Source organism: Oncorhynchus keta, chromosome 17 (assembly GCF_023373465.1).
Source record: "Oncorhynchus keta strain PuntledgeMale-10-30-2019 chromosome 17, Oket_V2, whole genome shotgun sequence".
In the NCBI taxonomy this organism is placed as follows: domain Eukaryota; kingdom Metazoa; phylum Chordata; class Actinopteri; order Salmoniformes; family Salmonidae; genus Oncorhynchus; species Oncorhynchus keta.
In genome coordinates this window covers 36637136-36664440 of record NC_068437.1, presented here as the reverse complement: position 1 = coordinate 36664440, position 27305 = coordinate 36637136, and the positions used below count along the sequence as shown (strand labels likewise).

General features: G+C 42.6%; 2 protein-coding genes across 5 annotated transcripts in view; one reads left to right on the top strand and one right to left on the bottom strand.

The window, feature by feature from the left end:
- The window catches only part of LOC118395787 (F-box only protein 31-like), a 27263-nt gene extending 26401 nt beyond the window's left edge, over window positions 1-862 (bottom strand). Inside the window, exon 1 of the mRNA XM_035789713.2 lies at window positions 58-862. Coding sequence (XP_035645606.1) covers window positions 58-478 — 421 coding nt within the window. The 5' untranslated portion in view covers window positions 479-862. The remainder of the gene's footprint in view (window positions 1-57) is intronic.
- fanci (FA complementation group I) overlaps window positions 1-27305 on the top strand; it is a 27950-nt gene extending 645 nt beyond the window's left edge. Inside the window, exons 1-38 of one of the 4 annotated variants that reach the window (XM_035789710.2) lie at window positions 2002-2143; window positions 3477-3581; window positions 3867-3939; window positions 4071-4201; window positions 4606-4759; window positions 4861-4918; window positions 7148-7189; window positions 7311-7434; window positions 7525-7610; window positions 7747-7879; window positions 8129-8206; window positions 8465-8601; window positions 8786-8969; window positions 11456-11543; window positions 11733-11863; window positions 12113-12183; window positions 12430-12544; window positions 12708-12830; window positions 13365-13433; window positions 13507-13608; window positions 13786-13977; window positions 15795-15913; window positions 16214-16369; window positions 16507-16686; window positions 16837-17003; window positions 17520-17605; window positions 21603-21719; window positions 21817-21868; window positions 22507-22634; window positions 22905-22970; window positions 24331-24427; window positions 24612-24796; window positions 25183-25239; window positions 25344-25403; window positions 25652-25729; window positions 25829-25924; window positions 26148-26249; window positions 26582-27305. In XM_035789710.2, the coding sequence (XP_035645603.1) occupies window positions 3486-3581; window positions 3867-3939; window positions 4071-4201; window positions 4606-4759; window positions 4861-4918; window positions 7148-7189; window positions 7311-7434; window positions 7525-7610; window positions 7747-7879; window positions 8129-8206; window positions 8465-8601; window positions 8786-8969; window positions 11456-11543; window positions 11733-11863; window positions 12113-12183; window positions 12430-12544; window positions 12708-12830; window positions 13365-13433; window positions 13507-13608; window positions 13786-13977; window positions 15795-15913; window positions 16214-16369; window positions 16507-16686; window positions 16837-17003; window positions 17520-17605; window positions 21603-21719; window positions 21817-21868; window positions 22507-22634; window positions 22905-22970; window positions 24331-24427; window positions 24612-24796; window positions 25183-25239; window positions 25344-25403; window positions 25652-25729; window positions 25829-25924; window positions 26148-26249; window positions 26582-26644 (3996 nt within the window). In that variant the 5' untranslated portion in view covers window positions 2002-2143; window positions 3477-3485 and the 3' untranslated portion in view covers window positions 26645-27305. Of the gene's footprint in view, window positions 1-2001; window positions 2144-3060; window positions 3323-3476; window positions 3582-3866; window positions 3940-4070; window positions 4202-4605; window positions 4760-4860; window positions 4919-7147; window positions 7190-7310; window positions 7435-7524; window positions 7611-7746; window positions 7880-8128; window positions 8207-8464; window positions 8602-8785; window positions 8970-11455; window positions 11544-11732; window positions 11864-12112; window positions 12184-12429; window positions 12545-12707; window positions 12831-13364; window positions 13434-13506; window positions 13609-13785; window positions 13978-15794; window positions 15914-16213; window positions 16370-16506; window positions 16687-16836; window positions 17004-17519; window positions 17606-21602; window positions 21720-21816; window positions 21869-22506; window positions 22635-22904; window positions 22971-24330; window positions 24428-24611; window positions 24797-25182; window positions 25240-25343; window positions 25404-25651; window positions 25730-25828; window positions 25925-26147; window positions 26250-26581 lie in introns of those variants that run through there. The other 3 variants (XM_035789708.2, XM_035789709.2, XM_035789711.2) reach the window with 3 other exon arrangements.

The window sequence follows — 27305 nt, the reverse complement described above, 5'->3', positions numbered from 1 at the left end:
GCATAGGACATGATAGAAGAATATCTGCAATGATGAGCGATCACCGCATTATTTTACCCTCCGTGCATCGCCTTCTCCAGATGGTTTCCGTGCTGAGGATTTGCCTGAATGTCTTGCAGACGAGCGCAAGGTTTGGAAGCTCTGTGCCCGGCAGCGAGGAGAATATTCCCACCAAAAGCTCTGGGGGCAGATCCAACAGGGACTGCGGGTTCGGTGGTCCGGTGCTTGCACTTTGCCCATACGAAAGTCTGACATTTGCACGACCACATTCAGCAGTGGCTTCGTGGGCCACACTCGGCCCTGCCGCGGCCGAGGGGTTTTCGGGGCCGCCAGTGACGGCTTGTGTCTTGCCCACAATCCGCACCCCTTCCTCATCGTCCATGTCGGAGTCGCTTCCCTGGTCCTGTTGATTATGCCGCTGTCGCCGCCTGCACCTCCGCGACTGACCCACTCCGCAGAGCCTGGCACACACAGCCATCCGTAGTAGTCACCAAAAGGGTTACATTACATCACCACAACAACTGTACTTGCTGCAGTTTCAATTATCTCCCCCGTCCTTGCGTGCCTGGGCGGAAACCTATTACGCAAAGTCGACGGCGCTACGTAGGGACTTCCAATTGAATTGTCAACAAGGTTTCAACCAGATAAACGTGGATATACTGTATATCTATGCATTTACATGCGTTGTAAATGCGTGATGGAATGTAGTAATATCTGTCTATATCTGTCAATACAATATCTGTCAATACAATTCACCTAGATGCGGAAAAAAGTGTTAGCCAGGAGTCAAACGCGTTATCAATTTGATATAACATTAATCGAGGTCATGCCACCGGGAATTAAGAAGTTTAGCGAATTCGATGGGCATTTGCTACGAAGGATCAACATGTATGGAATTCGGACACGGCTGACGTATTTAACCTTGAATTGTTGTTTTATGCTTTATTTTCCTTTCGTGTGAAAATCTGAGACTAGAATAGCATCGGGCTTCTTCCGACAGTCCTCGTTCCTTTTACCCCGTAAATCTGTCATCATCCATACATTGTTATTATGAAAAGCGGTCTCTTTTTGTCAAACCGTTCACCCGCTTCAGGATTTGAATTTGTAGAGGGGTTGCCTATATGTGGCCCAGCGTCGTTTGGGTTTGGCCGGGGTAGGCCGTCATTGTAAATAAGAATTTGTTCTTAACTGACTTGCTAAATTAAGGTTAAATAAAAACATAAACACCACAGTAGTTAAATCTTGTTTATCTCAAATAAGATAAATGGCTTAATCTATACATTTAATATAAAGTTCACATCTATAAACCTAATGTTCGATAAGTTGTTTTGATTGTAAATCAATTGAAGACACAGAATTGGAGGAAGACATGAGAATGACAAATATACAATAATTGTTTGAAATCAGTGCACAGGGCACACAAACAGGATAATTAAATAGTTTATACAGTGGAGCTTTCAAAAACGCACATTAATTGATCAAAATATAATTAGAGAATTCAGCAAAGGGCTTTTTTGCTCAGAGTGAAGGGAAGGGGGGCATACTGTTGAGTAATACATCAATGAAAAATTATTCTGTATATACAGTTAAATAAACACCACAGAGGGACAAACGATTGAACACAAATAATTACAATTATATATAATTAACTGAAAATGGAGAGCAACTGGAGTAGAGCAGAGGATGGGGGTGACTGAGGGACAACCGAGCATAGATGTGGAGGTCATGAACAGAGGCCTAGCTGGGCACAGGTGTGGAGATCACAGCTTTTGTGGAGTGATAGATAACGATGCTTTGTGGGTGACAAGTTGTCGATCTGTTCAGAGGGTCCCTGACTCAAGCCCAGGTTGGGGCAAGGAGAGGGATGGAAGCAATATTGCTACAGAGTCAGTAGAAATAGTCTCTTACAGTGCAGGTGAACAGCAGGTTCTGCAGGTGGATAGCCAGGCTTTTCCACTGTCTCATGGCCTGGTGGTGGATGCTCCGTTATAGTCTGCCAGACGGAAGTGGCGAGAACAGGCTATGGCTGAAGTCCTTGGTGATCTTCCAGAGGACAGTGCAGCTGCCTTTACATGTGGTGATGCAGCCAGACCGGCTCTCATCTGGTCACTTTTTGAAGCTATGGAAATAGGAGAGAGGATGAGTGAGTATAAGATGTACATTTTAAAACAGTGAGCTGATTGGATGTATAGATGGAACATTAAATGAATGGCATCTAACCTTTACCTAACATCTTCACTTCCTCAGCACATTAGAACACACACAGAATTACATGTTTATTCAATATAAACGTCTTGCTAGCTAGCCACAGTAACGTTTAAGTAATTTCAAAGTATCCAACGTTAGATAGCTGGGTGTGACAAAACATAGGCCTACTATGAAATCACACAAGTATGGAAATATTGGGTCTGACAGACTATTTTGATGATGTGACAAACTATTTAGACAACCTGTCAAAACACACAGCTTGTTACTTTAAGTACTGTAGCTAGCTAAGTTGTTAGCCAACTGTACTAACGCGATGTAGCCTAATGCACTGATGTTACCTGCTAGCAAACAAGACAGTTTAAGTGAATGTTTTTCCATATCTCGTATGTCTGTCTGTTAACGTTTCCTTGACACTGTCAGATAAATTATCCAGCTAACACCTGGTATACAACGTGGGAATATGCATATTTCAATAGTTCATATAGCTAACCAGCTAATCGTTGGAAATGTAAATGAGCTAGTAGCTTACTCGTCTGCTTTTCTTTTTTTATTGTAAAGAAATAGACATTTGTAGGCAGCACATGGTGGGCGTTCCATACACATACAGAGCCAATCACTGGCATGCAAACATTGACAACAGGAAAAGGTTTGCTGGCGGGAATTTCGGTCGTCACTAGTTACTCCAGCCACAAAGTCAACATTATGGCTAAATTCCGACTATTTCTAAAATGTATCTTCTTCAAATCTAACTTTAACCCTAACCACACTGATAACCATTATGCCTAACCTTAAATTAAAAACAAAAATGACCTTTTTGTTTTTATACATTTTTACGATATTGACAATTTTCACTCTGTGAATGTGGTAACTAGCTAGTGACAACGGAATTTCATTTCGCTGCTAATTCGAAACGTTAGTAGAAGCTGGCATGCTAGCTACTGGTGAAATTGTCCGACAAATACAAAAATAAACCGTTTTACTCGATAAAATAAAAATTAGGACCTGCAAAGGTAGGTTCAACCAAAGTGGTGGTATTGTAGTTTCATCTGAAAGTTTTTTAAGCAACTTTTTTTCACACGACTGGAAGCGCGATAGCTAACTAGCCTAACGTGAGGTAGTTAATGTTATCTTAAAGCCAATGATTAGTAGTGAACTGGCAGTGGTGTACCTAGCTAACTTTGTCAACGTTGTTATAATTTAACACCCTATTGAACATTGTGCAATACACTGCAAATCATATCAGAAAGTGTATGTATTTTACCTTGTAGACGTCCAACATGAGAGCTGACATAATGGAAAAGATAGTTTCGTTGTCTGATGGAGAGCGCATCCCTGAGCTGCAGCAGTACCTCTCATCCCTGACTGATGACCAGGTTACCAGTCAACACAAATTTTCCCAACACCCTACAACACAATTATGATAATGTTTATCCATTTGACCACATTTCAATAATGTATTAATTGACACATTGTATTACTACTTTGTATCTAACTAGGTATTGCATAGTCCCCAGATCTGTTTGTGCCGTCTTGCCAACTGTCATTGTCATGCCATGTTAATTCCATAAGACGTTTCCATAAGAGAGCAGAAACAGAATGGCAACCAGGCTAAACTATTTACCCAACTCTTGAATAATCTCTGGGTGTTTTTCCTCTAGCTGACCACTGTGGTCACAAACAGTGCATTGAAGGGGAAGGACATTGGAGCCATGGTCAAATCCATATTCAAAGGTAACCATGTGTGATATACAAAATATTTCTTGACACTATGACCCAGGCCTTTGTCATTGTCTCATGGTATTTCCTTTGGATGCTTCTGCAATGTTGAAGTATGGCGTCTCAAAGTGTGTGTGTTCTCTCAGGCTCTCCGCCCAGTGCCCCAGAGGGAGCGAGTCGCAGGCTGCTCCTGTACCAGCACTGCATCCCCCTGTGTGAGTCTGGAGATCTCCAGACAGAGGTGGCATCAGACATCATTGGACTGCTGATGCTAGAGGTACAGTGATATTTCTTACAAAGGTTGTTTTGCGCGTGGCCATTAATTAGGCTACGCAGTTTCATAGGCAGATTTATTTATTCACAAACCGGAGGAGGGATGCTTTTTGCCATTTCTTTCATGCTTAAACTTAAGTTGTTTCGTATTGGGGCGGCAGGGTAGCCTAGTGGTTAGAGCGTTGGACTAGTAACCGGAAGGTTGTGAGTTCAAACCCCCGAGCTGACAAGGTACAAATCTGTCGTTCTGCCCCTGAACAGTTAACCCACTGTTCCCAGGCCGTCATTGAAAATAAGAATTTGTTCTTAACTGACTTGCCTGGTAAATAAAGGTAAAATTTAAAAAAAAAAGAAGATAATTAGACTCATCTGTTCCAATAACCCTGTCCCTGTATTTTCTCATCCTAGACCCACAACCTGCCCGGCCCCTCCCTGGCACAGCTGGCGTCTCTCTTCGTTGATGCCATTAAGTTGGGTAAGATGGGCAGTGGCAAATCCCTGGAGCTCTTCCCCACAGTCCTCACTGCCCTGGCTGCCACTGAGGCTCTATCCTATGGCAAAGGTACAAAACCAAACTCAAAACCATGAATGCAGAAACCTGACCTTACAGAATTGTCTAAATCGTCTTCTATACCCTTATTTTCTACCCTGATAAATCTACAGGTGAGCTCAGTGGGGAAGAGTACAAGAAGCAGCTCATCAACAGCCTCTGTTCCAGCAGGTAATAGGGGGGCGATTCTATGGTAACGGAATTGCGCAGATTTAAAAGTTTAACAAACTATACAACTCCATGCACAAGGACTACTTTTAACAATTTCACAGAAATGTTTACAAAAACACATTTACTGGAAGAACTGCAGATGCAAAGTTTGGTATCAGAATTTTGGTAAAATCTCCCTCTGTTTTTTTCTGTGTTCAAGTTTTCCAAAAACTGTTAAATATCTGCTCCGAATTAAGATTCAGAATGTCTGCAGAAAGAATGCGGTGTCAGCTATCACATGACACCTTGAGTTTGAAAAAATCTATTTTGGTTAATGAACTACAGTAAGTGGAGTGGATTTGCGCTAACAGAATTTTATCATGGGTCCCTAATCTGTACTACACAGACATGCATAATTATGGATATGAAAGTCATTGTCTTTATGGTGATGTATCCTAAATAGGTACACAAATGTATAAATATGCAATATCCATCCTCTGCATATTCGGATATTATTCTAGACACAGGCTATTATTTTAATGAGCTTTGTACCCAAAGAAGACTGAATTTGGTTGGTCCAGACCAGACCAAATCTTAACCACTCATAGATGTCTATGTTTCACAAGTTTGGACATCAAAGTACAGATAAGTAGAATACAGCAGAGTATGGTACAATACAATACAATACAATACAATACAATACAATACAATACATTATAGTGTACTCAACTCTAGTGTACTGAACTTTACTGTACTGAACTATACTCTACTTTCCTTTACTGTATTCTACTGTGTTGTTCAAACTGGTGAACCCAACTGTGCTTTGTGACTACTATGATTTCCCATTGTAGCCAATTCATTTGCAGAAATTCCGTTACCGATTTTAAAAAACATTTTAAAAATTAAATTTTTGCAACGGAATTTCCAGTTTTAATCACTTAATAATAACAAAATTGATATCAGTAAAAACAAAAACTTATTGATAGGTTTACCTTCTCTCATGAGGGAGAGAAAATATCTTCGATAAGTGGGTTTTTGTTACCGGAATTAAGGCAAGGTTTCTTAAACTTACAGAAGGCAGAAACATTTATCCATCATTTAAATTTGTGTTGATGTTAGTTTTTGGGGATCATTATTTCAACAATGTTGTGATTTGATGTATTTCTTATACTTTTTAAGACTTTCTTTTTTTTCTGGTAGACATTTTCTGAGATACATTTTCCATCTGTTTGAGCAGAAATCAAAGCTTTTGCTTATTCCTAATATTTTGAATGGAAAATGGTTGAAAAATTTATATTTGCCAGCACATCCCAAACTCTGTCCTTGGGACCCCAAGGGGCGCATGTTTTGGTTTTTGCCCTAGCACTACACAGCTGATTCACATAATCAAAGCTTGTTGATTGGTTGAGTATTTGAATCAGTTGTGTAGTGCTAGGGCAAAAACCAAAACGTGCTCCCCTTGGGGTCCCGAGGACAGAGTTTGGGAAACCCAGATATATACCTTTCATGGAAATGACCAGGGCTAGGAATTGCCAGGGAACTCCTGATACGATATTATCACGATACTTAGGTACTGATACAATGTGTATTTAGATTCTCACGATTTTCTCTCTCTCTATATATATATATATATATATATATATATATATATATATATATTGCGTTTCAATACTGCTATTTTATTGCAAGTAAATGTTTCTAACATATTGCACACCATATAAGTCTGTTGCAGAGGGACAAGAGGGATCTTTGAGAACGCAAGTTTTGATCAGTCATTGAAATAAAAGTGCTGGAAGCAAATTCTCACTATTTAAAAAGATGGAGAGCAAGCTATGCCGGTACAGCTGACTAGCGCAAAAATAATATTGCGATATATTGCCAAAAGTAATATCCCGATATGTAACTCGATTAAAAAGGATATATAATAATCCTATCACTAGCAGGTAAGGTCCTGGATTACACTGGAAATGACATTTAGAAAGATCCCTCATGACATTGAGTGACACTCTTCTTCTAAGTGTTACCATACAATCAATTAATTCAGATCCTGACACCAGTCTTATAATGGCTTGTGTTTAAGGTGCTGTTATAATAGTCTCATATCAGCGCACTGTTAAGAGGGATACATTTCACATACGGATATTTGATGTAAACAGTTGGATGTACTTCAGGGAGCCATGGTTGCTTACTGATATGGCACACAGAGCTTGTGGTCAATGCAACTTAGATGTATTTGTTCTGTGTTTACAGATGGGACCCACAGTGTGTGATCCACTTGACCACTATGTTCAGGTAAACCTGAAAGAATTGGGCTTCACTTGGTTTCAATAGAAATGTTTGATGTTAGTTGATGAGTGCATTGGCACTAAGTTAATGAGTGCATCAACACCCCGCCTTAAACAATCTTCTCCAGGGATGTGCCCTTGGCACCAGAGGAGCTGCAGTTCCTGGTCGAGAAGGTCCTGAAGATGTTCCTCAAACTAGACCTGCAGGAGATCCCACCTCTGGTCTACCAGCTGCTGCTGCTGGCTGCTAAGGTGTGTGTGTCTGTTTGTATGTACAATGTCCTATATGTTTCCACATAGCTTGGTGAATGAACAACCTCTTGTGTTTGTGTTGTCGACCAGGGCTGTAAGAAACAGGTCCTGGAAGGAATCATCAGCTACTTTAACGAGCAGGATCTTCGCCAGAAAGAGGAACAGAAAGATGGAGAGTGAGTGAGCATTATGACACCAATAATCCATAATGTCTCATTCAATGACAAGCTGTGTGTGAACTTCCTTAATGAGAAGACTCTACGATCTTTCTTTCTCTCTTTCACTCACTCTCGCACACACATACACACGCAGGAGTATGGACGTGGAGGTTCAGTCCATTCCTCAGGACCAGCTGAGGCATGTGGAGGGCACAGCCATCCTGCACATAGTTTTTGCAGTTCGGCTTGACCAGGAGCTAGGGAGGGAGTTCCTGAAAAGCGTTAAGGTCCTAGATACTCTCTCACGTACTCTCTCACCCACCCCTTAAATAGATTGACAGTAACGATAAAGAATGGGTGTTTTATTGGTGTGCTGTTCAAACTGCTTTTGGAGTGAGGCTTTAAATTGTCTATAAATTGAACATTGTTATTATCCAGATATTCAGGAATTTAGTCACCCGTGTATGTATGATGAATAATGTTCAGTATGGTGCTTAGACAGTATTGACTGTGTGTTTGGTCTCTGTCCTCTGCAGGGGTCCCAGGGGGAGCTCTGTCCGTTCAGCATTGCTCTGCTGCTCTCGGTGGCCAGGATTCAACGCTACGAGGAGCAGGTAGGAACCCAGACAACCTCCAATCACAAAAATAAAGAAAATTATCTTTCTCAATTTGTCTTTCCTATGTTCCTCGTATCTTCTCTTTGCCTGCTTCTCAAAATGCATGGGAGGAGAAGATTTAGAGGGGAAGGAGCTTGAAATTACGTCTCCAATGAGGAGACTGTACGCAAGGAATCGAGGAAAGACCATTGGGGAAAGAGCCTCTCTGACCCTCCCTGTTCTACCCTTTAACCCCCTCCCTCCCTGGTGGTGTAGTTGTTTGATTTTTTGAAGGGGGCGATCACTAAGAGCTTCAAGGATGAGCATCTGCAGCAGGGCTCCAAGTTCCTGCAGGACCTGCTGCCTCAGCGCTGCAGCCTTGCTCAGATGATCCTGGACACTGTCAAGAACAGGTCAGGGCTCGTATTCAGAAAGCAGTTTGGAGTAGGAGTGCTGATCTAGCATTAGGTCCTCCCTGTCCGTATAATCTTATTCATTATGATCTAAAAGGGAGAACTGATCCTTACTCCAGCATCACCTCAGGGGGATGCTAGTGTGGTAACTAAGGACACCATCACTGACCTTTGACCCCTGCAGTGTGTTTGGCTGGGACCATGTGACCCAGGGGCTGGTCCAACTGGGCTTCATCCTTATGGACGCCTTTGGCCCCAAGGCAGGACCATTCGGGAAGACTGCAACCGAAGGGGCCAACGCCACAGCCAAAACACCCACAAAGCAGGCCTGTCGGCTGGGGGGACACATCCTCTTGGAGGGCTTCAAGGTACGGTGACTATGGCCTCCTCCCCTGGATCATTTAATGTAGACTGACAGTGATTAATTAATAGATTATATAAGGAACAGGATCTGAAGTGACAGCCACGTGCTAATGTCATTATAGTGATTATGATCCATCTGTTAGTTCTCAGCTGAGAACTAACTCACTATATCTGATTTGGGATGATTCTGATCCCCAGTTGCCTTTCAAAGAGCTGATTTTATTAGTACTAACCCGGTTAAACCAGACTGAATATTTCGCTCAGTGAAACAATGGTGAGCGCATAATTCAGTGCTTTAACCAGGCTATAATATTAGAGTGCTGTAACAGGCAATGTATTTTGGAACACTGAATATTAAAGCAGCTCTCCTGTAAGATATCTCCTGTTCATCTGATATTTCAACTAGAGGTCGGCCGATTATGATTTTTCAACAACGATACCTATTTATTGGAGGACCAAAAAAAGCAGATACCGTTTAATCGTTCAATTTTAATTTTTTTAATTTTTTATGACTGGATGTCATATGGATGTCATAAGGTGAATGCACCAATTTGTAAGTCGCTCTGGATAAGAGCGTCTGCTAAATGACTTAAATGAAATGTAAAATTTGTAATAATGACAATTACAACAATACTGAATTAACACTTACTTTAACTTAACATAATACATCAATAAAAATCAATTTAGCTTCAAATAAATAATGAAACATGTTCAATTTGGTTTAAATAATGCAAAAACAAAGTGTTGGAGAAGTAAAAGTGCAATATGTGCCATGTAAAAAAGCTAACGTTTGAGTTCCTTGCTCAGAACATGAGAACATATGAAAGTTGGTGGTTACTTTTAACATGAGACTTCAATATTCCAAGGTAAGAGGTTTTAGGTTATAGTTAATATAGTATTTATAGGACTATTTCTCTCTATAGGCACTATAGTATTGCCAGTGTAACAGTATAGCTTCCATCCCTCTCCTCGCCTCATTTTTATTTTATTTTTTCTTTATTTTACTAGGACAAGTCAGTTAAGAACAAATTCTTATTTTCAATGACGGCCTAGGAACAGTGGGTTAACTGCCTGTTCAGGGGCAGAGCGACAGATTTGTACCTTGTCAGCTCGGGGATTCGAACTTGCAACCTTTCGGTTACTAGTCCAACGCTCTAACCACTCGGCTACCCTGCCGCCTCAAACCAGGAACACATCGACAACGGCCACACTTGAAGCAGCATTAACCATCGCTCCACAAAAGCCGCGGCCCTTGCAGAGCATGGGGAACAACCACTCCAAGTCTCAGAGTGAGTAACGTTTGAAACGCTGTTAGCACGCACCCCGCTAACTAGCTAGCCATTTCACATCAGTTACACCAGCCATTAGTCTGATGGGCTTGAAATCATAAACAGCGCTGTGCTTGCGAAGAACTGCTGACAAAACGCACAAAGGTGCTGTTTGAATGAATGCTTACAAGCCTGCTGCTGCCTACCATCGCTCAGTCAGACTGCTCTATCAAATCATAGACTTAATAATATAATAAGACACAGAAATACGAGCCTTTGGTCATTAATATGGTCGAATCCGGAAACTATCATTTTGAAAACAAAACGTTTATTATTTCAGTGAAATACAGAACCATTCGGTATTTTATCTAACGAGTGGCATCCCTAAGTCTAAATATTCTTGTTACATTGCACAACCTTCAATGTTATGTCATAATTACATAAAATTCTGGCAAATGAGTTTGCAGTGAGACAGGTTCCCCAAACTGTTGCATATACCCTGAATCTGCGTGCAATGAATGCTAGAAAAGTGACACAAATTCACCTGGTTAATATTGCCTGCTAACCTGGATTTCTTTTAGCTAAATATGCAGGTTTAAAAATATATACTTCTGTGTATTGATTTTAAGAAAGGCTTTGGTGTTTATGGTTAGGTACAGTTGTCCAACGATTGTGCTTTTTTCGCAAATACGCTTTTGTTAAATCATCCCCCAGCGTTGCATCAATTATATGCAACGTAGGACACGCTAGATAAACTAGTAATATCATCAACCATGTGTTGATTGAGTGATTGATTGATTTGATTGTTTTTTATAAGATAAGTTTAATGCTAGCTAGCAACTTACCTTGGCTTCTACTGCATTCACGTAACAGTCAGGATCCTCGTGGAGTGCAATGAGAGGCAGGTGGTTAGAGCGTTGGACTTGTTAACTGTAAGTTTGCAAGATTGGATCCCCCGAGCTGACAAGGTGAAAATCTGTTGTTCTGCCCCTGAACAAGGCAGTTAACCCACCGTTCCTAGGCCGTAATTGAAAATAAGAATGTGTTCTTAACTGACTTGCCTAGTTAAATAAAGGTATAAAAAAAATATATACAAAAATTGGCGCCCAAAAATACCGATTTCCGATTGTTATGAAAACTTGAAATCGGCCCTAATTGATTTGCCATTCCGATTAATCGGTCGACCTCTAATTTCAACCACTTTCTTTGGTTTATTTAAACAGATGCATGAGCCAATCAGGGGTGAGATTCTGGAGCAAGTCCTGAACCGATTGGTCACCAAAACGGCCTCCCCTGTCACTCATTTCATAGGTAAATATACTTATCTTGTTCTCCTTGCACTCTGATGGGATAGGTGTATTTTTTTGTTTGTTGCTATTTGGCATTGGACCTTTTGCGTACACATGTCCAATCCTCTCCGATCTCCACGTGTCCAAACGGTTGGGGCTAGGGATTGTTTCTGGATGTTATCTGATTTCTCTCTCTCATCTTCATCATCAGATCTTCTCTCGGACATTGTGGTCTCGGCTCCCATGATCCTTCTGGAGTCATCATCCAAGGTGACAGAGACGTTTGATCACCTGTCCTACCTGCCACTGGCCACTGTGCAGGGGCTACTCAAGGCTGTCCAGGTAACACACACACACACACACACACACACACACACACACACACACACACACACACACACACACACACACACACACACACACACACACACACACACACACACACACACACACACACACACACACACACACACACACACACACACACACACACACACACACACACACACACACACACACACACACACTAACCCTACACCAGGCTCAGTGCAGGGGCTGCTTGTGTGATTTCTCTCTCTGTGGTGTCCCCAGCCTCTGCTGAAGGTCAGTATGTCCATGAAGGATGCTCTAATTCTCGTTCTGAGGAAGGCCATGTTCTCCAGGTAAATTCCCCCTCCCTCTGTCCTAACCAGACATAGCTCTGATCAGAGATGGGGCCGTATGTATCAAGTGTCTCAGAGTAGGAGTATTAATCTAGGATCAGGTCACCCCTGTCCATGTTGTCTCCTTCATTGTGATGTAAAAGGCCAAACTGATCCAAAATCAGCAATCCTACTCTCAGACACTTGATTCATACAGCCCCTGGGCTCATACTCAAATAATCTTTCCTGTCATTTGACCCCCTGCAGCCAGTTGGATGGGAGGAAGTCTGCGGTGACGGGCTTCCTGCTGCTGCTGAAGAACTTCCGGGTCCTGGGTAGCATGGCTTCCAGCCAAGCCAGCCAGGCCATCTCCTCTAGCCAGGTGTGTGTCTCGGTCTGTCTGATATTAGTGTCTTGATATCAGTACCACCACTCATAGTGACTGAGTGCACACTGAGTGTACCCCTGCACTTTCGTTCATGTATTCAAGCCATTATGAGGGAATTTCTATTGGTCCATTCATTTGTGACGTGTCCTGTGCCCAGGTCCAGGTGGACGTTCACTCCCGCTACAACTCTGCTGCCAACGAGGCCTTCTGCCTGGAGATCCTCAGCAGCCTGCGCCGATGTCTGGGCCAGCAGGCCGATGTACGACTCATGCTCTACGAGGTCGGAACCCCCACACCACAACGTCTAGCCTGGTCCCAGATCTGTTCGTACCAATGACCATTACAAGACAGTGACCATAGGTGTTCACAAAACAGCACAAAAATATTTGGGATTAAGCTACACAATGCCAGCTTTGGCTGATAAGTGTTAGAAGACTGAATGTACAGTACATACTTTTGTATATACAGTGTATGTGGACACCCCTTCAAATTAGTGGATTCTGCTATTTTAGCCACACCGTTGCTGATAGGTGTATAAAATCGACAGCCATGCAATCTCCATATACAAACAATTTATGTCTGTAATAAAGCCCTTTTGTGGGAAAAAACTTATTCTGATTGGCTGGGCCTGGCTCCCCAGTGGCTGCATCCATGCCAATTCATGTCATAGATTAGGGCATAATTAATTATTTCAATTGACTGATTTCCTTCTATGAACTGTAACTCAGTAAAATCTTTGACATTTTTGTATTTACATTTTTCAGTATACATATTATCTTCTAACACAAGGTTGTCATGTGTGCCTTATTTGTAGGGTTTCCATGATGTCCTCCGCCGCAACTCTCAACTAGCAAGCTCCATCATGCAGACCCTGCTCTCGCAGGTGTGTGTGATATCTTAAGGTGTAATTACATGTGGTATACTGCACTGTGATTTGACGCGTGTGTTCTGTCTAGGTGAGGCGGTACTATGAGCCAGAGCAGGACCTTCTGCCCCCAGTGAAGCTGGAGTTATGCATCGGTGCTCAAGGAGACCAAGTCTTCCTCCAGGAGCCTCTGGTATTAACTTTTGCCTATTATGTCACGTGCTCGTGTGTGCGTGCGTGCAGAAGTGGCCCAACTAGTGAGCAGCACAGTCCACTCTACTGCTTTTCTCTCCCTTGTCTGGCATGCTTGTATGTGTGTGGCGTAGGTCCACAAGAACATCAAGACATAGATGCTTCCTGTTCCTCTCAGGCCCATCTGTTGAGTTGCACAGTCCACTGCCTGCTGTGGTACCAGGGCATGCGCCGTTCAGCCCGGCCCAACGCAGGTGGGAGTGACGATGATGATGATGAAGAGGAAGGGGGATTTCAAGACGAGCTGCAGAGCATCCTGGAGAGCATCACGCGTCGGATGATCAAGTGTGAATTGGAGGACTTTGAGCTGGTGTGTATCAGAGTAGTGACTTTCATAGAACAGTCTGTGAAGTACCTTAAATATACTTTGTATCCCTCATTTACTCAAGTGTTTCCATTATTTGGCAGTTACCTACGGCAGCGTAGCCTAGTGGTTAGAGCGTTGGACTAGTAACCGGAAGGTTGCGAGTTCAAACCCCCGAGCTGACAAGGTACAAATCTGTCGTTCTGCCCCTGAACAGGCAGTTAACCCACTGTTCCCAGGCCGTCATTGAAAATAAGAATATGTTCTTAACTGACTTGCCTGGTTAAAAAGGAGGAGCAGATCCAGGGCTCTACGCTGACCTATTTTACAAGGACCATGTGTCAGTTGAAAAATGTAGGTGTACACAAAGAAATGTAGGAGCACAATGAACAATATTTGAGGTAATAAAGCTACAATTCTGAATTTTTCTAGGCTCACTGATGCTCCTAAATTTAATTTCCAGGTCGCACAGCAAAATATTTAGGTGTGTATGCGAGTAGAGCCCTGAGATCCGCATATTATATTACAGCAGGTCACATAGAGAAAGTCCTGTTTGGTCCACACACGTCGAAGTATGACATCTGTACTGTTAGGTTCTCATTTTTCAGAATAAATAACCCACGGACACTGGAGAAGCTTTAACCAAGTTGAATTATTCCCAAAGATTCTGTACAGCTGAAATCAGACAGCAAAACATTTCAGATATCACAGTTTATATGCATCCTACTTAAGACACTCCTCCTCCTTACAGTGTATAGCTCCACAGGAAAGAAGGAAACCAGATACTAACCCTGATTACTCCCTTAAGGAGAACTGACCTCACCTCCTGATCTCATCCCCTCCTTCACCAAATTCACAGATATCCATCTGTCTTCCCTATATCAACACATCACTCTCCTCTCCTCCATCAAACACATTCCAAAGCCTTCTGTCTTTCTTCAGAGAACCATTCACTTGTAACACAACAGCCAGTCTCTTTCATTTCCTAACATTCATTTACTACCTCAATTATCAAAGTTTAGCCGATTCCAACAGTATCATTACAAGTCTTTTTTGGGATTCTACCTGCTGTTCAGGGGCCTTTTTTCAACCTTCTCTCAAATAAACATTTTTAAAATATGTAGTTATGATTAGTTTAGTTTATCATAAGGAGTACTGTAGTAATATTTAAGGTTGTGGTTAGTGGTCGTGTAATTTGTGGTTAAGTTCAACTCTAAGAAAATCTTACGGGGGAGAAAAGCGGAATGCTTTTGATTGGTAGAATGAACAGCAGTAGAGTACTGTATTTTATTAGTGGTGCTGGCAGCGACACTGCAAGCAAGCAAACCTATTATTTCTGATGGAATTATTTATTTCGCAATGTCTCATTGCCCAGTTGGTTAAAAAGTATACTTTGGCTATATCAACACCGCTACTCTCAGACACCAAAAACGTCACCAATTGGTTTAAGTTTAAGGCTCAGCCCCTTCGCCCCTTTTGACGTACAACCACAAAACTTGGTATAGCGTTGATTCTCATCATAAGGACCAAATTTTCCTCAAGGACCCATAAGGTATCTTTATAAAAAAAATATTTGTGTCCAATTAAACCATAATAACTTAACTTCTCTTCGCTTTATCAACTTGAAACGTGCACATAGTGTTTTGAATTGTACATGTACACGAGGGATGATGTATATATCTTCCTTATTTAACCTTTATCAATACAGGTAAGTCAATTAATAAACATTTGTATTTACAGTGACGGCTTGTCCAGTGGCAGAGATTACATCAACAGTACACTGTGACTGAAGTGATGTTATCTCTGTGCAACCCCCCCTCTAGGATAAGTCGGCTGAATTCTCCTTGTCCAGTGTGGGGGTGAAGAACAGCATCTATGCCGTGCTGGTGATGGGAGTGTACGAGGTGCTCATCGAATACAACTTCACCAAGGCCAACTACAGGTAACCTGAAGAAGACTGGCTCACTGGATCTGTGGGAGAAGCTACTGTATCAGTGTTTTGAATAATGAACTTGTGTGCTCAGATGCTTAAATCAATGTTTAGAAATTAGGAATGTTTTTTTCAGGATACTCCGTCCCCGTGAAGTAAAAGAGTGGGAAACGTGCTGAATAGGATTTTTATTTATTTCAATGTGTCAAGCAACAAAACTCTTGAGGATATGTAGGACTGGGATGTATAATATGCTACATTGTGAGACAGTGAGTGAATTTGTCTTTTACTATGACACTGTGTGTGTTGCAGTAAGAGTCTTTTCGAGGAACTCCTGGAGCTGTTTAGTCGCTATAACAAGCTGTTTGAGATCCTGAAGGAGAAGTCTGGAAAGGGCAAGAGCAGCAAGAGCCCTCGAAGCCTGCTGTCTATGGGCTTTGTGTCAACACTGCTCACTGCACTCTTCAGGTGTGCGTGTGTGTGTATGGGGGAATGTATTTTCTGTCAAGGCTGCATAGACAAGTGCCACATTTTAGTTCAAAGTCATACAGTACCTGTGTGTTTTGTGGCTTGTCTTGCACCTGAAAGTATGTGTGTTCTTCCAGAGACAGCGCTCAGAGCAGAGAGGAGGCTCTGTTGGTACTGCGATCTAGTGGGGACTTCCTGCGTTACGCTGTGAGCGTGGCTCTGCAAAAGATTACACAGTTGGAGGAAACTGGACACACTGATGGCCCAGATGGACAGAACACAGACAAGACCTTCCACCACCTCTGTGACATCACTAGGTCAGATTTTATCTGAGAGATCAGCAGGTTATATTCTCTGTGACACCACCTAGTAAGATTCTCTATGACATCGCTTGGTTAGGTTCTCTATGACATCAACTGGTCATATTCTCTGTGACCTCAACTGGTTTATTCCGCCTCCTCCCCCAGTGTCTTGATGTGGCGGTACACCAACATCCCGTGTGCAGTGGAGGATGCTGGGAAGAAGGAGAAGCGTTGCAGTGTGTCCCTGCTGTGTCTGGAGGGCTTGCTGAGGATCTTCAGCACCGGGCAGCAGCGCTACCCAGGCAGGGTGGCCCAGCTCCTTTCTGCCATCGGTGGGACACACACAAACTGCTCTCATTCTCAATGTGTCACACCAAAGGGTCTTCTGTAAAGCTCAAATCCTGAAATGAGATAGTTGAAACTTTAAAGTATCTTTCAAATAATCTATTGATATCAATGCAAAACCACAGTGGATATCCCATTGAGATACAGAATATTTTTTAGAAGGGAGAGCTGGCCAAGATGTCTCCAGTTTAAAAACGCATGATCATACATTCGGAACAGACACAATGAAGCAAGTTTGAGACCACAATACTAAAATCTTCAGACAGCTCTCATTCACAATGCTTTCAGAACAGGGAGTTTCCTTAAAGCCCAAGTCTTGACTCCACACACTTTGAACTACCAAACAGAACTGTTAATTCACACCCGTCAATTGAATGAATTAAATAAGTTCTTGTGAATGGCTTCCTCGTCAAAGTCGGTTCCTGTAGATGTGATTTTGTGAATAACAGATGTCTTGTCCGTAACAGTTTGTAAAAACATATAATGTGGTGGTTTCCTTTCAGATCTCTCTGTGGAGGAAGGGAGTGATCACGGGCCAGGGAATGCCAGCGTCACAGAGAAGACTGCTTTCTACATTCGCCAGTTCCAGGTGTGACTGAAGTGTGAAAGTGTACAGGATGTGACCTTGGATAGATTCTAGATCATTCTGTTCAAATCAAATGTTATTTGTCACATGCGCCGAATACAACAGCTGTAGACTTTACAGTGAAATGCTTACTCACAAGCCCTTAACCAGCAATGCATATTTAAGAAAAATACCTAAAAATAAATGAAATTAACAAATAATTAAAGAGCAGCAGTAAAATACAAGAGTACAGAGTCAATGTGCGGGGCACCGGTTAGTCACGGTAATTGAGGTAATATGTAGGTAGAGTTATTTCAGTGACTATGCATAGATAATGACAGAGTAGCAGCAGTGTAAAGTGTGTGTGTGTGTGGGGGGCAATGCAAATAGTCTGGGTAGCCTTTTGATTAGATGTTCGGGAGTCTTATGGCTTAGGGGTAGAAGCTGTTTAGAAGCCTCTTGGAACTAGACTTGGTGCTTTGATACTGCTTGCCGTGCAGTAGCAGAGAGAACAGTCTATGACTAGGGTGGCTGGAGTCTTTGACAATTTTTAGGGCCTTCCTCTGACACCACCTAGTATAGAGGTCCTGGATGGCAGGAAGCTTGGCCCCAGGTATGTACTGGACCAAACAAACTACCCTCTAGTGCCTTGCGGTCGGAGGCTGAGCTATTCCCACTCCAGGCAGTGATGTAACTCGTCAGGATGCTTTCCATGGTGCAGCTGTAAAACCTTTTAGGACCCATGCCAAATATTTTCAGTCTCCAGAGGGGGAATAGGTTTTGTCATGCCCTCTTCACAAATGTCTTGGTGTGCTTGTGCCATGTTAGTTTGTTGGTGATGTGGACGCCAAGGAACTTGAAGCTCTCAACCTGCTCCACTACAGCCTCGTCGATGAGAATGGGGGCGTGCTCGGCCCTCCTTTTCCTGTAGTCCACAATCATCTCCTTTGTCTTGATCATGTCGAGGGAGAGGTTTTTGTCCTTGCACCACAGGTCTCAGAATAATTCCTGACAGGTCTCTGAACTCCTCCCTATAGACTGTCTCGCCGTTGTCGGTGATCAGGCCCACCACTGTTGTCATCAGCTAACTTAATGATGGTGTTGGAGTCGTGCTTGGCCACGCAGTCATGAGTGTACTGGGAGTACAGGAGGGGACTGAGCACACACCCCTGAGGGGCCCCCGTGTTGAGGATCAGCGTGGCGGATTTGTTGTCACCTGCCCTTACCACCTGGGGGCAGCCTGTCAGGAATTCCAAGATCAGCAAAGTTCTGTTCAGCAATGGGAAGGATTCGCACACACAGCCAACATCAGCTGGTGAGCGCAAGCAATGAGTGTGGGCAGAAAGGCTTCGCTCCAGATCTGATTATACACATCGAGCAGGTGACTGTCTTGCTTCCCTGCAGCTAACCAGTTACCACCAGCCACTACCCTTTGCCTGGTTAAGAAACACAAGCTGCTTTTTGAAATTTAAAAACAATAGCAGCATTGAGTTTAATAGTTAACAACAGTCAAGCTCTGTTTTTCTCTCCCTTGAGTTTAGAAAAGTAGGCTGTCTTTGCATTTGTAGTCTCACTCAACCCTCCCACTTTCCCCACTGCATTTCATAGCCAGGTTACGTAGCCAAATCTCCCTCTTTTACCCAGAAAATGGCTTGAGAGATTAACGCACAAAATAAATTACCCATAATAGCGGTGCTATGTTTTTTATTTTTATTGTGCATTAGTGGGCCGCATTTTATATTCATAAAGCATATCGCGGTCCGTTCTAAAACTAGGCTACTTGTGGACCGGACTGTTGACCATTTGTTAGGCTACACCTTGTTCAGTCATGTTACTCCATTAGCTAGCTATAGCTAACAACTTGGGGTGCGTTCAGCAGGATCCAACGTTTTGGAACGTTCAGATGGAAGTATGCTATGTAGAACAAACATGCCTCAGACATGATGAATAAGGAATAACGTTTGCTCTATTCATGGCATTTCTATCTCCAAAGTTCAAGAACGTGGCACAGAAATAACTTGGACTTGGACTCTGACTTGAGCACAGGGGACTTGGGACTCGATTTGAACTTGGTTTAGTGACTTGACTACATCACTGGGCGAAACAGTCATTAGCTCCCATTCTACTTCTGGACATAAATGTGTCTGCAGCGTCTGTGGAACATTGATTACAATGGCAATAACACGACCGACTGACGGAGGTGCAACTCATACTACTTTGACAATACTTTGTGGCACCATCTGGTGATTTTGCTTCTGTCTCTCTGGCGTGTGTGTGTCTGTTTGTTTTGTATGTAATGTGCAATATCTATGTAGGCTGAATTAGACATTTACATGGCCAGATAACTATTATATGTTCCTATATATTTTTGTAATATTTCTGCTGTTGGGAAGAGAATAGGATGTAATGCATACAAATATGTTGGTAGGACAAGGGTATGTACAGTACCAGTCAAAGGTTTGGACACACTTATTAATTCCAGGGTTTTTATTTATTTGTACTATTTTCTACTTTATAGGATAATATTCACTACTAAATATATTTTATATTTGAGATTCTACAAAGTAGCAACCTTTTGCCGTGATAACAGCTTTGCAAACTCTTGGCATTCTGTCAACCAGCTTCAAGAGGTAGTCACCTGGAAGGCATTTAAATTAACAGGTGTGCCTTGTTAAAAGTTAATTTTTGGAGCCAATCAGTTGTGTTGTGACAAGTTAGGGGTGGTATACAGAAGATAGCCCTATTTGGTAAAAGACCAAGTCCATATTATGGCAAGAACAGCTCAAATAAGCAAAGAGAAACGACAGTCCATCATTACTTTAAGACAAGAAGGTTAGTCAAAGTTTCTTCAAGTGCAGTCACAAAAACCATCAAGCGCAATGTTGAAACTGGCTCTCATGAGGATTGCCATGAGAACTGCCATTAGAGTTACCAGCCTCTGAAATTGCAGCCCAAATAAATGCTTCACAAGAGTTCAAGTAATCTCAACATCAACTATTCAGAGGACACTGTGTGATTCAGGCCTTCATGGTCAAACTGCTGCAAAGAAACCACTACTAAAGGGTACACCAATAAGAAGAAGAGACTTCCTTGGGCCAAGAAACACGAGCAATGGACATTAGACCGGTGGAAATCTGTCCTTTCTTCTGATGAGTCCAAATTTGAGATTTTTGGTTACAACCCCCGTGTCTTTGTGAAACACAGAATAGGTGAACGGATGATTTCCGCATGTGGTTCCCACAATGAAGCTTAGAGGAGGTAGTGTGATGGTGTGGGGGTGCTTTGCTGGTGACACTGATTTATTTAGAATTCAAGGCACACTTAACCAGCATGGCTACCACAGCATTCTGCAGCGATACGCCATCCAATCTGGTTTGCACTATCATTTGTTTTTCAACAGGACAATGAACCAACACCTCCAGGCTGTGTACGGTCAATTTGACCAAGAAGGAGAGTGATGGAGTGTTGCATCAGATGAGCTGGCCTCCACAATCAACCGACCTCAACCCAATTGAGATGGTTTGGGATGAGTTGGACCGCAGAGTATAGGAAAACCAGCCAAGTTGGAGCCACCAACAAGTGCTCAGCATATGTGGGAACTCCTTCAAGACTGTTGGAAAAGCATTCCAGGTGAAGCTGATTGAGAGAATGCCAAGATTGTGCAAAGCTGTCATCAAGGCAAAGAGTGGCTACTTTGAAGAATGTCAAATATAAAATATATTTTGATTTCACACTTTTTTTGGTTACTACATGATTTCATGTTATTTCATAATTTTGATGTCTTCACTATTATTCTACAATGTAGAAAATAATACAAATAAAGAAAAGACCTTGAATGAGTAGGTGTCCAAACTTTTGACTGGTACTGTATGTTTGTGCACATGGAAGTCAGTGATTTTAATGAGGCAATGCAAAATGTGATGTGACAAAAATGAAAAGGTATTTGCAAAAAATTATTAAGACTAGGCTAAATCTAAAAGAAAAGTGCCAAAATTAACGCTGTTGCCCTGTCCATCCACAGAGGGCACTGTTTACCCAGCTGAATGGAGGGGAGGAGGACTTCAACAGCAAGGAGGCTCAGCTCCTGGTAAACATCCTGAGTGTGCTCTCACGCCAGCTAGAACCCTCCTCCCAGCAGGTAGGCAACCTCCCAAGTGCACTTCATAGAGCCAGTGAGGACTCGGATGAGTGGGCTAGGCCTCCTGCTCACTCTCTCCCCTCTCTCTCTCTCCCAGTTTGTTCAAATGATCACATGGACAGTGAAAATCTGCAAGGAGACCAGCTTTGGTGAGTAAATGGCAACAGTCAAGGTAAAGTGTTGCAGTTTTGAACCCTCGGCCCAAGGCTGCATGATATGGGCAAATAATCATTTTTTACCAACTATTGCGATTGTGATTTTACTTGTGATTTAGATTAAAACCCTTTGGTGAATTGTTGGAACCATAGAAATAAAATATGTATTCCCGATTCTATGGTTGGTGTTGTTTGGCATTACAACTAATGAAAAGGCCTGGTACAGTAGACGTTGTAGGAACGAAAGTGTTGGTCAGAGTTTCCTAGGGGACCCTTATTAAGTTAGAATGTTACTCTCATGGCATGAGATATTGCACAAATCAATAGTGCAATTTTGATTAAAATTCAATTAATTGATTTTAAAACACTGCAGATTGAACAGGTCTGAACTGACACAATGGAGCCATTTGAATTCTGTCACAACATACGCAAGAGCTTTTGTTCCTAAGAATCAGTTTGGCATTAATGCTGCTAAGAGTTCTGCATTTAGTAGAACGGGAAGTGGTTATGTCTCTTTTTCCTTTCTTTTCCTCATTCACTCCCTCCCTCTTTATTTCTCTTACTCCCTCCCTCAATCTTTCGCTCGCTCACTCACTCCCTCTCTCTGGCTTTCTTTTCCTCCCTCCCTCCAGAGGACATAGCGTTCAGTAAAGGCCTGCTCTCCCTGCTCTTCAGTCTGCACGTGCTCTACAAGAGTCCCGTCAGTCTGTTGTGGGAGCTTTGTCAAGACATACACAGTCAGCTGGGAGACATTGACCAGGTACCGACTGCTACAGACCGCACTGTATCACCAGGCAATCTCACTGACAACAGCCTTCAGACGGTCACAGTATTTGACCCGTAACAAGAAATCATTATGATCAGAGAGAAAATGTCAGCGCTCTATTATTAGCCTTACTGCAGGGTCAATTTCAATTCTGTTAATTCAGGAATTAAACTGAAATTCAATTTATTCCTGAATTGAAGTGGAATTGACCCCAATCCTGTTTTACTGTAGCCATACTGTTGTGGTTTAATTATACAATAACAGGATTTGGAAGTGGAGAAGCAGTCTCACTTTGCCATCGTCAACATGAAGACCGCCTCGCCGACAACAGTGAGTGGCGCTTACCTACCTGCATTTTAAATGCAAAGTGTTATTGTGTCTCACCCTTCCTACCTAATTGACCCTTACCCCTAGGCACGTGTAGATCTAAAAGTACATTCTTGGTGTTAACTTCACAGTTATGTCCATTGTCCATTTAGCTTTTGGAATGCTCGGCAGGATTTTAGACAGATTATACCTATCCCATCCTTCAAGATCTACAAGACTTACCTTAGAACGTTTCTCACACTGGCTTTAGCCACGGAGGGAACAGGGACCTCGGGGGGTCTGCATTGCGTGACAAATTCCCATGATTTGTGAATCTATTCGGACCAAACACCTAGCGCGACAGCTAAAATGGATTTGAAAAAGTTTGATTTCAGTTAATAAGGGAAAGTATTTAACAAAATAAATATATGATGGCCTTCACTAATCTGTAACTATTTATATACAGTGCATTCAGAAAGTACTCAGACCCCTTGACTTTTTCCACATTTTGTTACGTTACAGCCTTATTCTAAAATTGATTAAATCATTTTTTTCCTCAACAAATCTACGCAAAATACTGCATAACGACAACGCAAAAACAAGTTTTTAGACATTTGTGCAAATGTATTAAACATAAACGGCAATATCACATTTCCGTAAGTATTCAGACCCTTTACTCAGTACTTTGTTGAAGCAACTTTGGGTTCTTGGTCACCCCCCAGACCAAGGCCCTTCTCTCCCAATTTCTCAGTTTGGCCGGGCAGCCAGCGCTAGGTAGAGTCTTGATGGTTTCAAACTTCTTCCATTTAAGAATGATGGAGGTCACTGTTTTCTTGGGGACCTTCAATGCTGTAGACATTTTTTGATACCCTTCCCCAGATCTGTGTCTCAGCATAAACCTGTCTCGGACCTCTACGGACAATTCCTTTGACCTCATGTTTGTTTTTTGCTCTGACAACCGTGGGACCTTTTATAGACACGTGTGTGCCTTTCCAAATCATGTCCAATCAGTTGAATTTAACAAAGGTGAACTCCAATCAAGTTGTAGAAACATCTCTCAAGGATGATCAATGGGAACAGGATGCACCCAAGCTCAATTTCAAGTCTCATAGCAAAAGGTCTGAATACTTATGTAAATAAGGTATCTGTTTTTTAAATACATTTTCAGAAGAAAAAAATAGTTTTTGCTTTGTCATTATGAGGTATTGTGTGTAGATTGATGAAGAAAATTGTATTTTAGCCATTTTAGATTTAGACTGTAACGTAACAACGTGGAAAAGGTGAAGGGGTCTGAATACTTTCACAATGCACTGTATAATAGACATTTCGGTACATTTGTGGACAAAATTCTTACTTAACCTTTGTCCTATTTCTCTTCTTTCAGCTCCTGGTGCTGTCTCAGGTGGGGAAAGTATTGGATGAGGTGGACTGGCTGATCACCAAGAAGAAAGGCCAATTGGTCCCTGACAGGCTCAGCTCTGGTACGGTACACACACAGCATGACTAGTCCTCAACTGGGAAGGATGAGTAGCAGGGGAGAGGATATGTGTACCCTGTGTGTGAATGTGGTCGTTGCCCTAGTTTGTCTTTCTGTCCGTCCCCGTCCTGTCTGCACACACACACATGCACCATCTTTGTCCTTCATCTTCATGTGTGTGTTTCCAGATGATGCCACCCAGGCTGCGGGCCAGCAGGACCCAGTGGAGAAGGCGCTGACGCTGCAGCTGGGGACTCTCCTGACGGCCCTGAACGAGCTGGTCCAGACCGCCCTGCCATCTGGAGTCTGCACCAACACACTGCTGGGAGAGTTGAGCCGTACATACACCATCCTCACCACTCTGGTCAAATATGTAAGTGTGACTTAACTATACCCACATCCACCATGCTCACCACCCTGGTCAAATATGTAAGTCTGACTTAACTGTTAAGTTCATATTTTAAGTATCCCTATATTTCTGTTATTACGGGACTATCACTCTGTTATTAGTGCGCCTGCGCAGCAGTCTCGTTGTCGATGGACCTGGCCTGAGTGCAATGGCAACTATGTAGTTTGCTAATACGGTTTAGTAACCGTTGTTAAACTGGAACCTTGTGGTTGTGTCATTTCGAGTTAACATTAACTATACCCACATACACCATCCTCACCACCCTGGTCAAATATGTAAGTCTGACTTCACTATACCTACCTACTATATTCCCTCTAAAATGAATTACCCACTTATCTTTTCCTTTGCAGTATATTCAACTGTGCTCAGGCCAACAGGGCCTGCTCCCAGCACGTGTGGAGAAGCTGGTGAGTCTGCAGCATTGTCCCAATGTACATTACTGTTTTACCTGTCATATGAGCCCCAGGTGTGCGTGTGTCCACTAAAATCTCTAATACCCCTATATTTCCAGGTCAAACTGTCCGGCTCTCATCTGACTCCACAGTGCTACTCCTTCATCACCTACGTGCAGGTATAGCCTCGTGTTGACGTAATCTAGCCTCCCCATCATCCATTGTCTGCCAGCAGGTGGCATCATTTGTTTCTGTCCTCGACATTTGACAGTATGGGCCAGATTTACTAAGTGTCTGCACCTGTTTTTTTCAGCAAGGGATAGACTTTCACCCGGTGCAAATGCTAATTAAACATTTCTTGTTGACACTGTCCTCTAGCTAGGAGGCCTTTGTTGTTATGACCTTTGAGATGTGTGTTTTCCTGCAGAGTGGTGAGCTGGCCGGTGGAGGTGCAGATGATAAAAAGAAGAAGAAAAAGGAGGGGGAGGCCACTGCTACAGCATCAGTAAGAGTTTCTGTTAGACCTTTTATTTACAACCACTTCAACTGATCTTCGGAGCCTTGGTCTAACTAAAACCCTGTGTGCTGTTCTCCCATTCTCAAGGCCAAACTCCTACGTGAGACCAAGGCCATTCCCAACCTGATCTACAGTATAGAACAGTATGAGAAATACCTCATCACCCTCTCCAAGAAATCAAAGGTATGTAAGGGAGTGGTTTGGGATGGGAGATTGTCTCACATTGAATTGATGAGTGTAGCTGCTTGTAACCAGACAAATCAAGATCTGGAATGGAGGACACAATTAGAAGATATAGAGCCGTATGGGCGCTTCTCAGTAATAGACCAATCTCCAGAACTAACCAAAGCACTGCATTATTGTAATGACAGTGAGAAACAGGTGTCTGGGTGTTATTGTTGTGTAGGTGAACCTGATGCAGTACATGAAACTGAGCACGTCCAGAGATTTCCGCATCAACGCAGCCACTCTGGAGGCAGCGCTGCAGGAGCACGACAACAGTCAGCAAGTGAGCATCAACCATACCACTGACACATACTGTATAGATGACGCCGATCTAAAACTTTTGATTTAGTCTCCTATTCACTCAGCCCCAACATGACTTGTCACACCAAATTCACTAATGCTTAATTAGTCCTGTCAATACTCCCGCATTCCTCAAATCTACTGCTATCGCCCACATTCAAAAGTTAGAACTCCATGGATCGTTTTTGTGTCTTTCCCAGACCCAATGGTCTGAGCTGAAGTAATTCATTTCGTCAGTGTCTGACACCACATATCCAAGTGCGTTTTGAGGAGGATACATGTGTAAGTGCTGCTTTGTCTCTCCTCTCCCTTTAGACCATAGCCTCCCAGGAGCCAGAGCAGAGCCAGGAGCCCAAGAAGAAGAGGAAGAAGCAGTAATGGAAATCAATAATACCCTGGCCCTTCTAAACCTCTCAGTACACTCCTCTCTTAACCAGTCTGGAGTTGCCCCCATTCATCCGGATGCGTTCTGATGATCTGCTGAGTTGGGTCGTGCTCATTAGGCCACACCGTAGCAAAATGTTTTGCATCAGAAAACAAAAATGTGTGTTTCTTATTGGACAAGTTCAGATAGCCCCGCTTCGGACCGTTTTCTTCTATTTAGTGCCTTATTATCATGAACCTGCATAGAACCAGTAGTTCCTATTGACGTCATTGGTTTGATGACTCAGTGCCTGGGTTGGGGTAGCTCTGGAGGACCTGTGTATCTATCCCATGAAGTCTCTGGCTACACTAGCTACATCATAGAGGACTGCTCGGTTCACCCTGTTATTTCCCTTTTCCCAGAGAGCCTTTGGTGATGTCTGATTTGGTGAAGAGTCAATGTGTTGTTATTCTAGGTATACATACTGTACAGAGAAAGATCAAAAATGATGTTTTGCATTATGATTTTGTTAAAAGCTTTTACTAAGAAGATTGAGAGCATGTAAGAGCATTTCTGCTGTAATTATTCATTAACAGTAAAAATGCCATTATGTAAACATGTTTGTTACTTTACAATCTGAAGAATTATACATTAAATGTAATTGTGTGAAATATA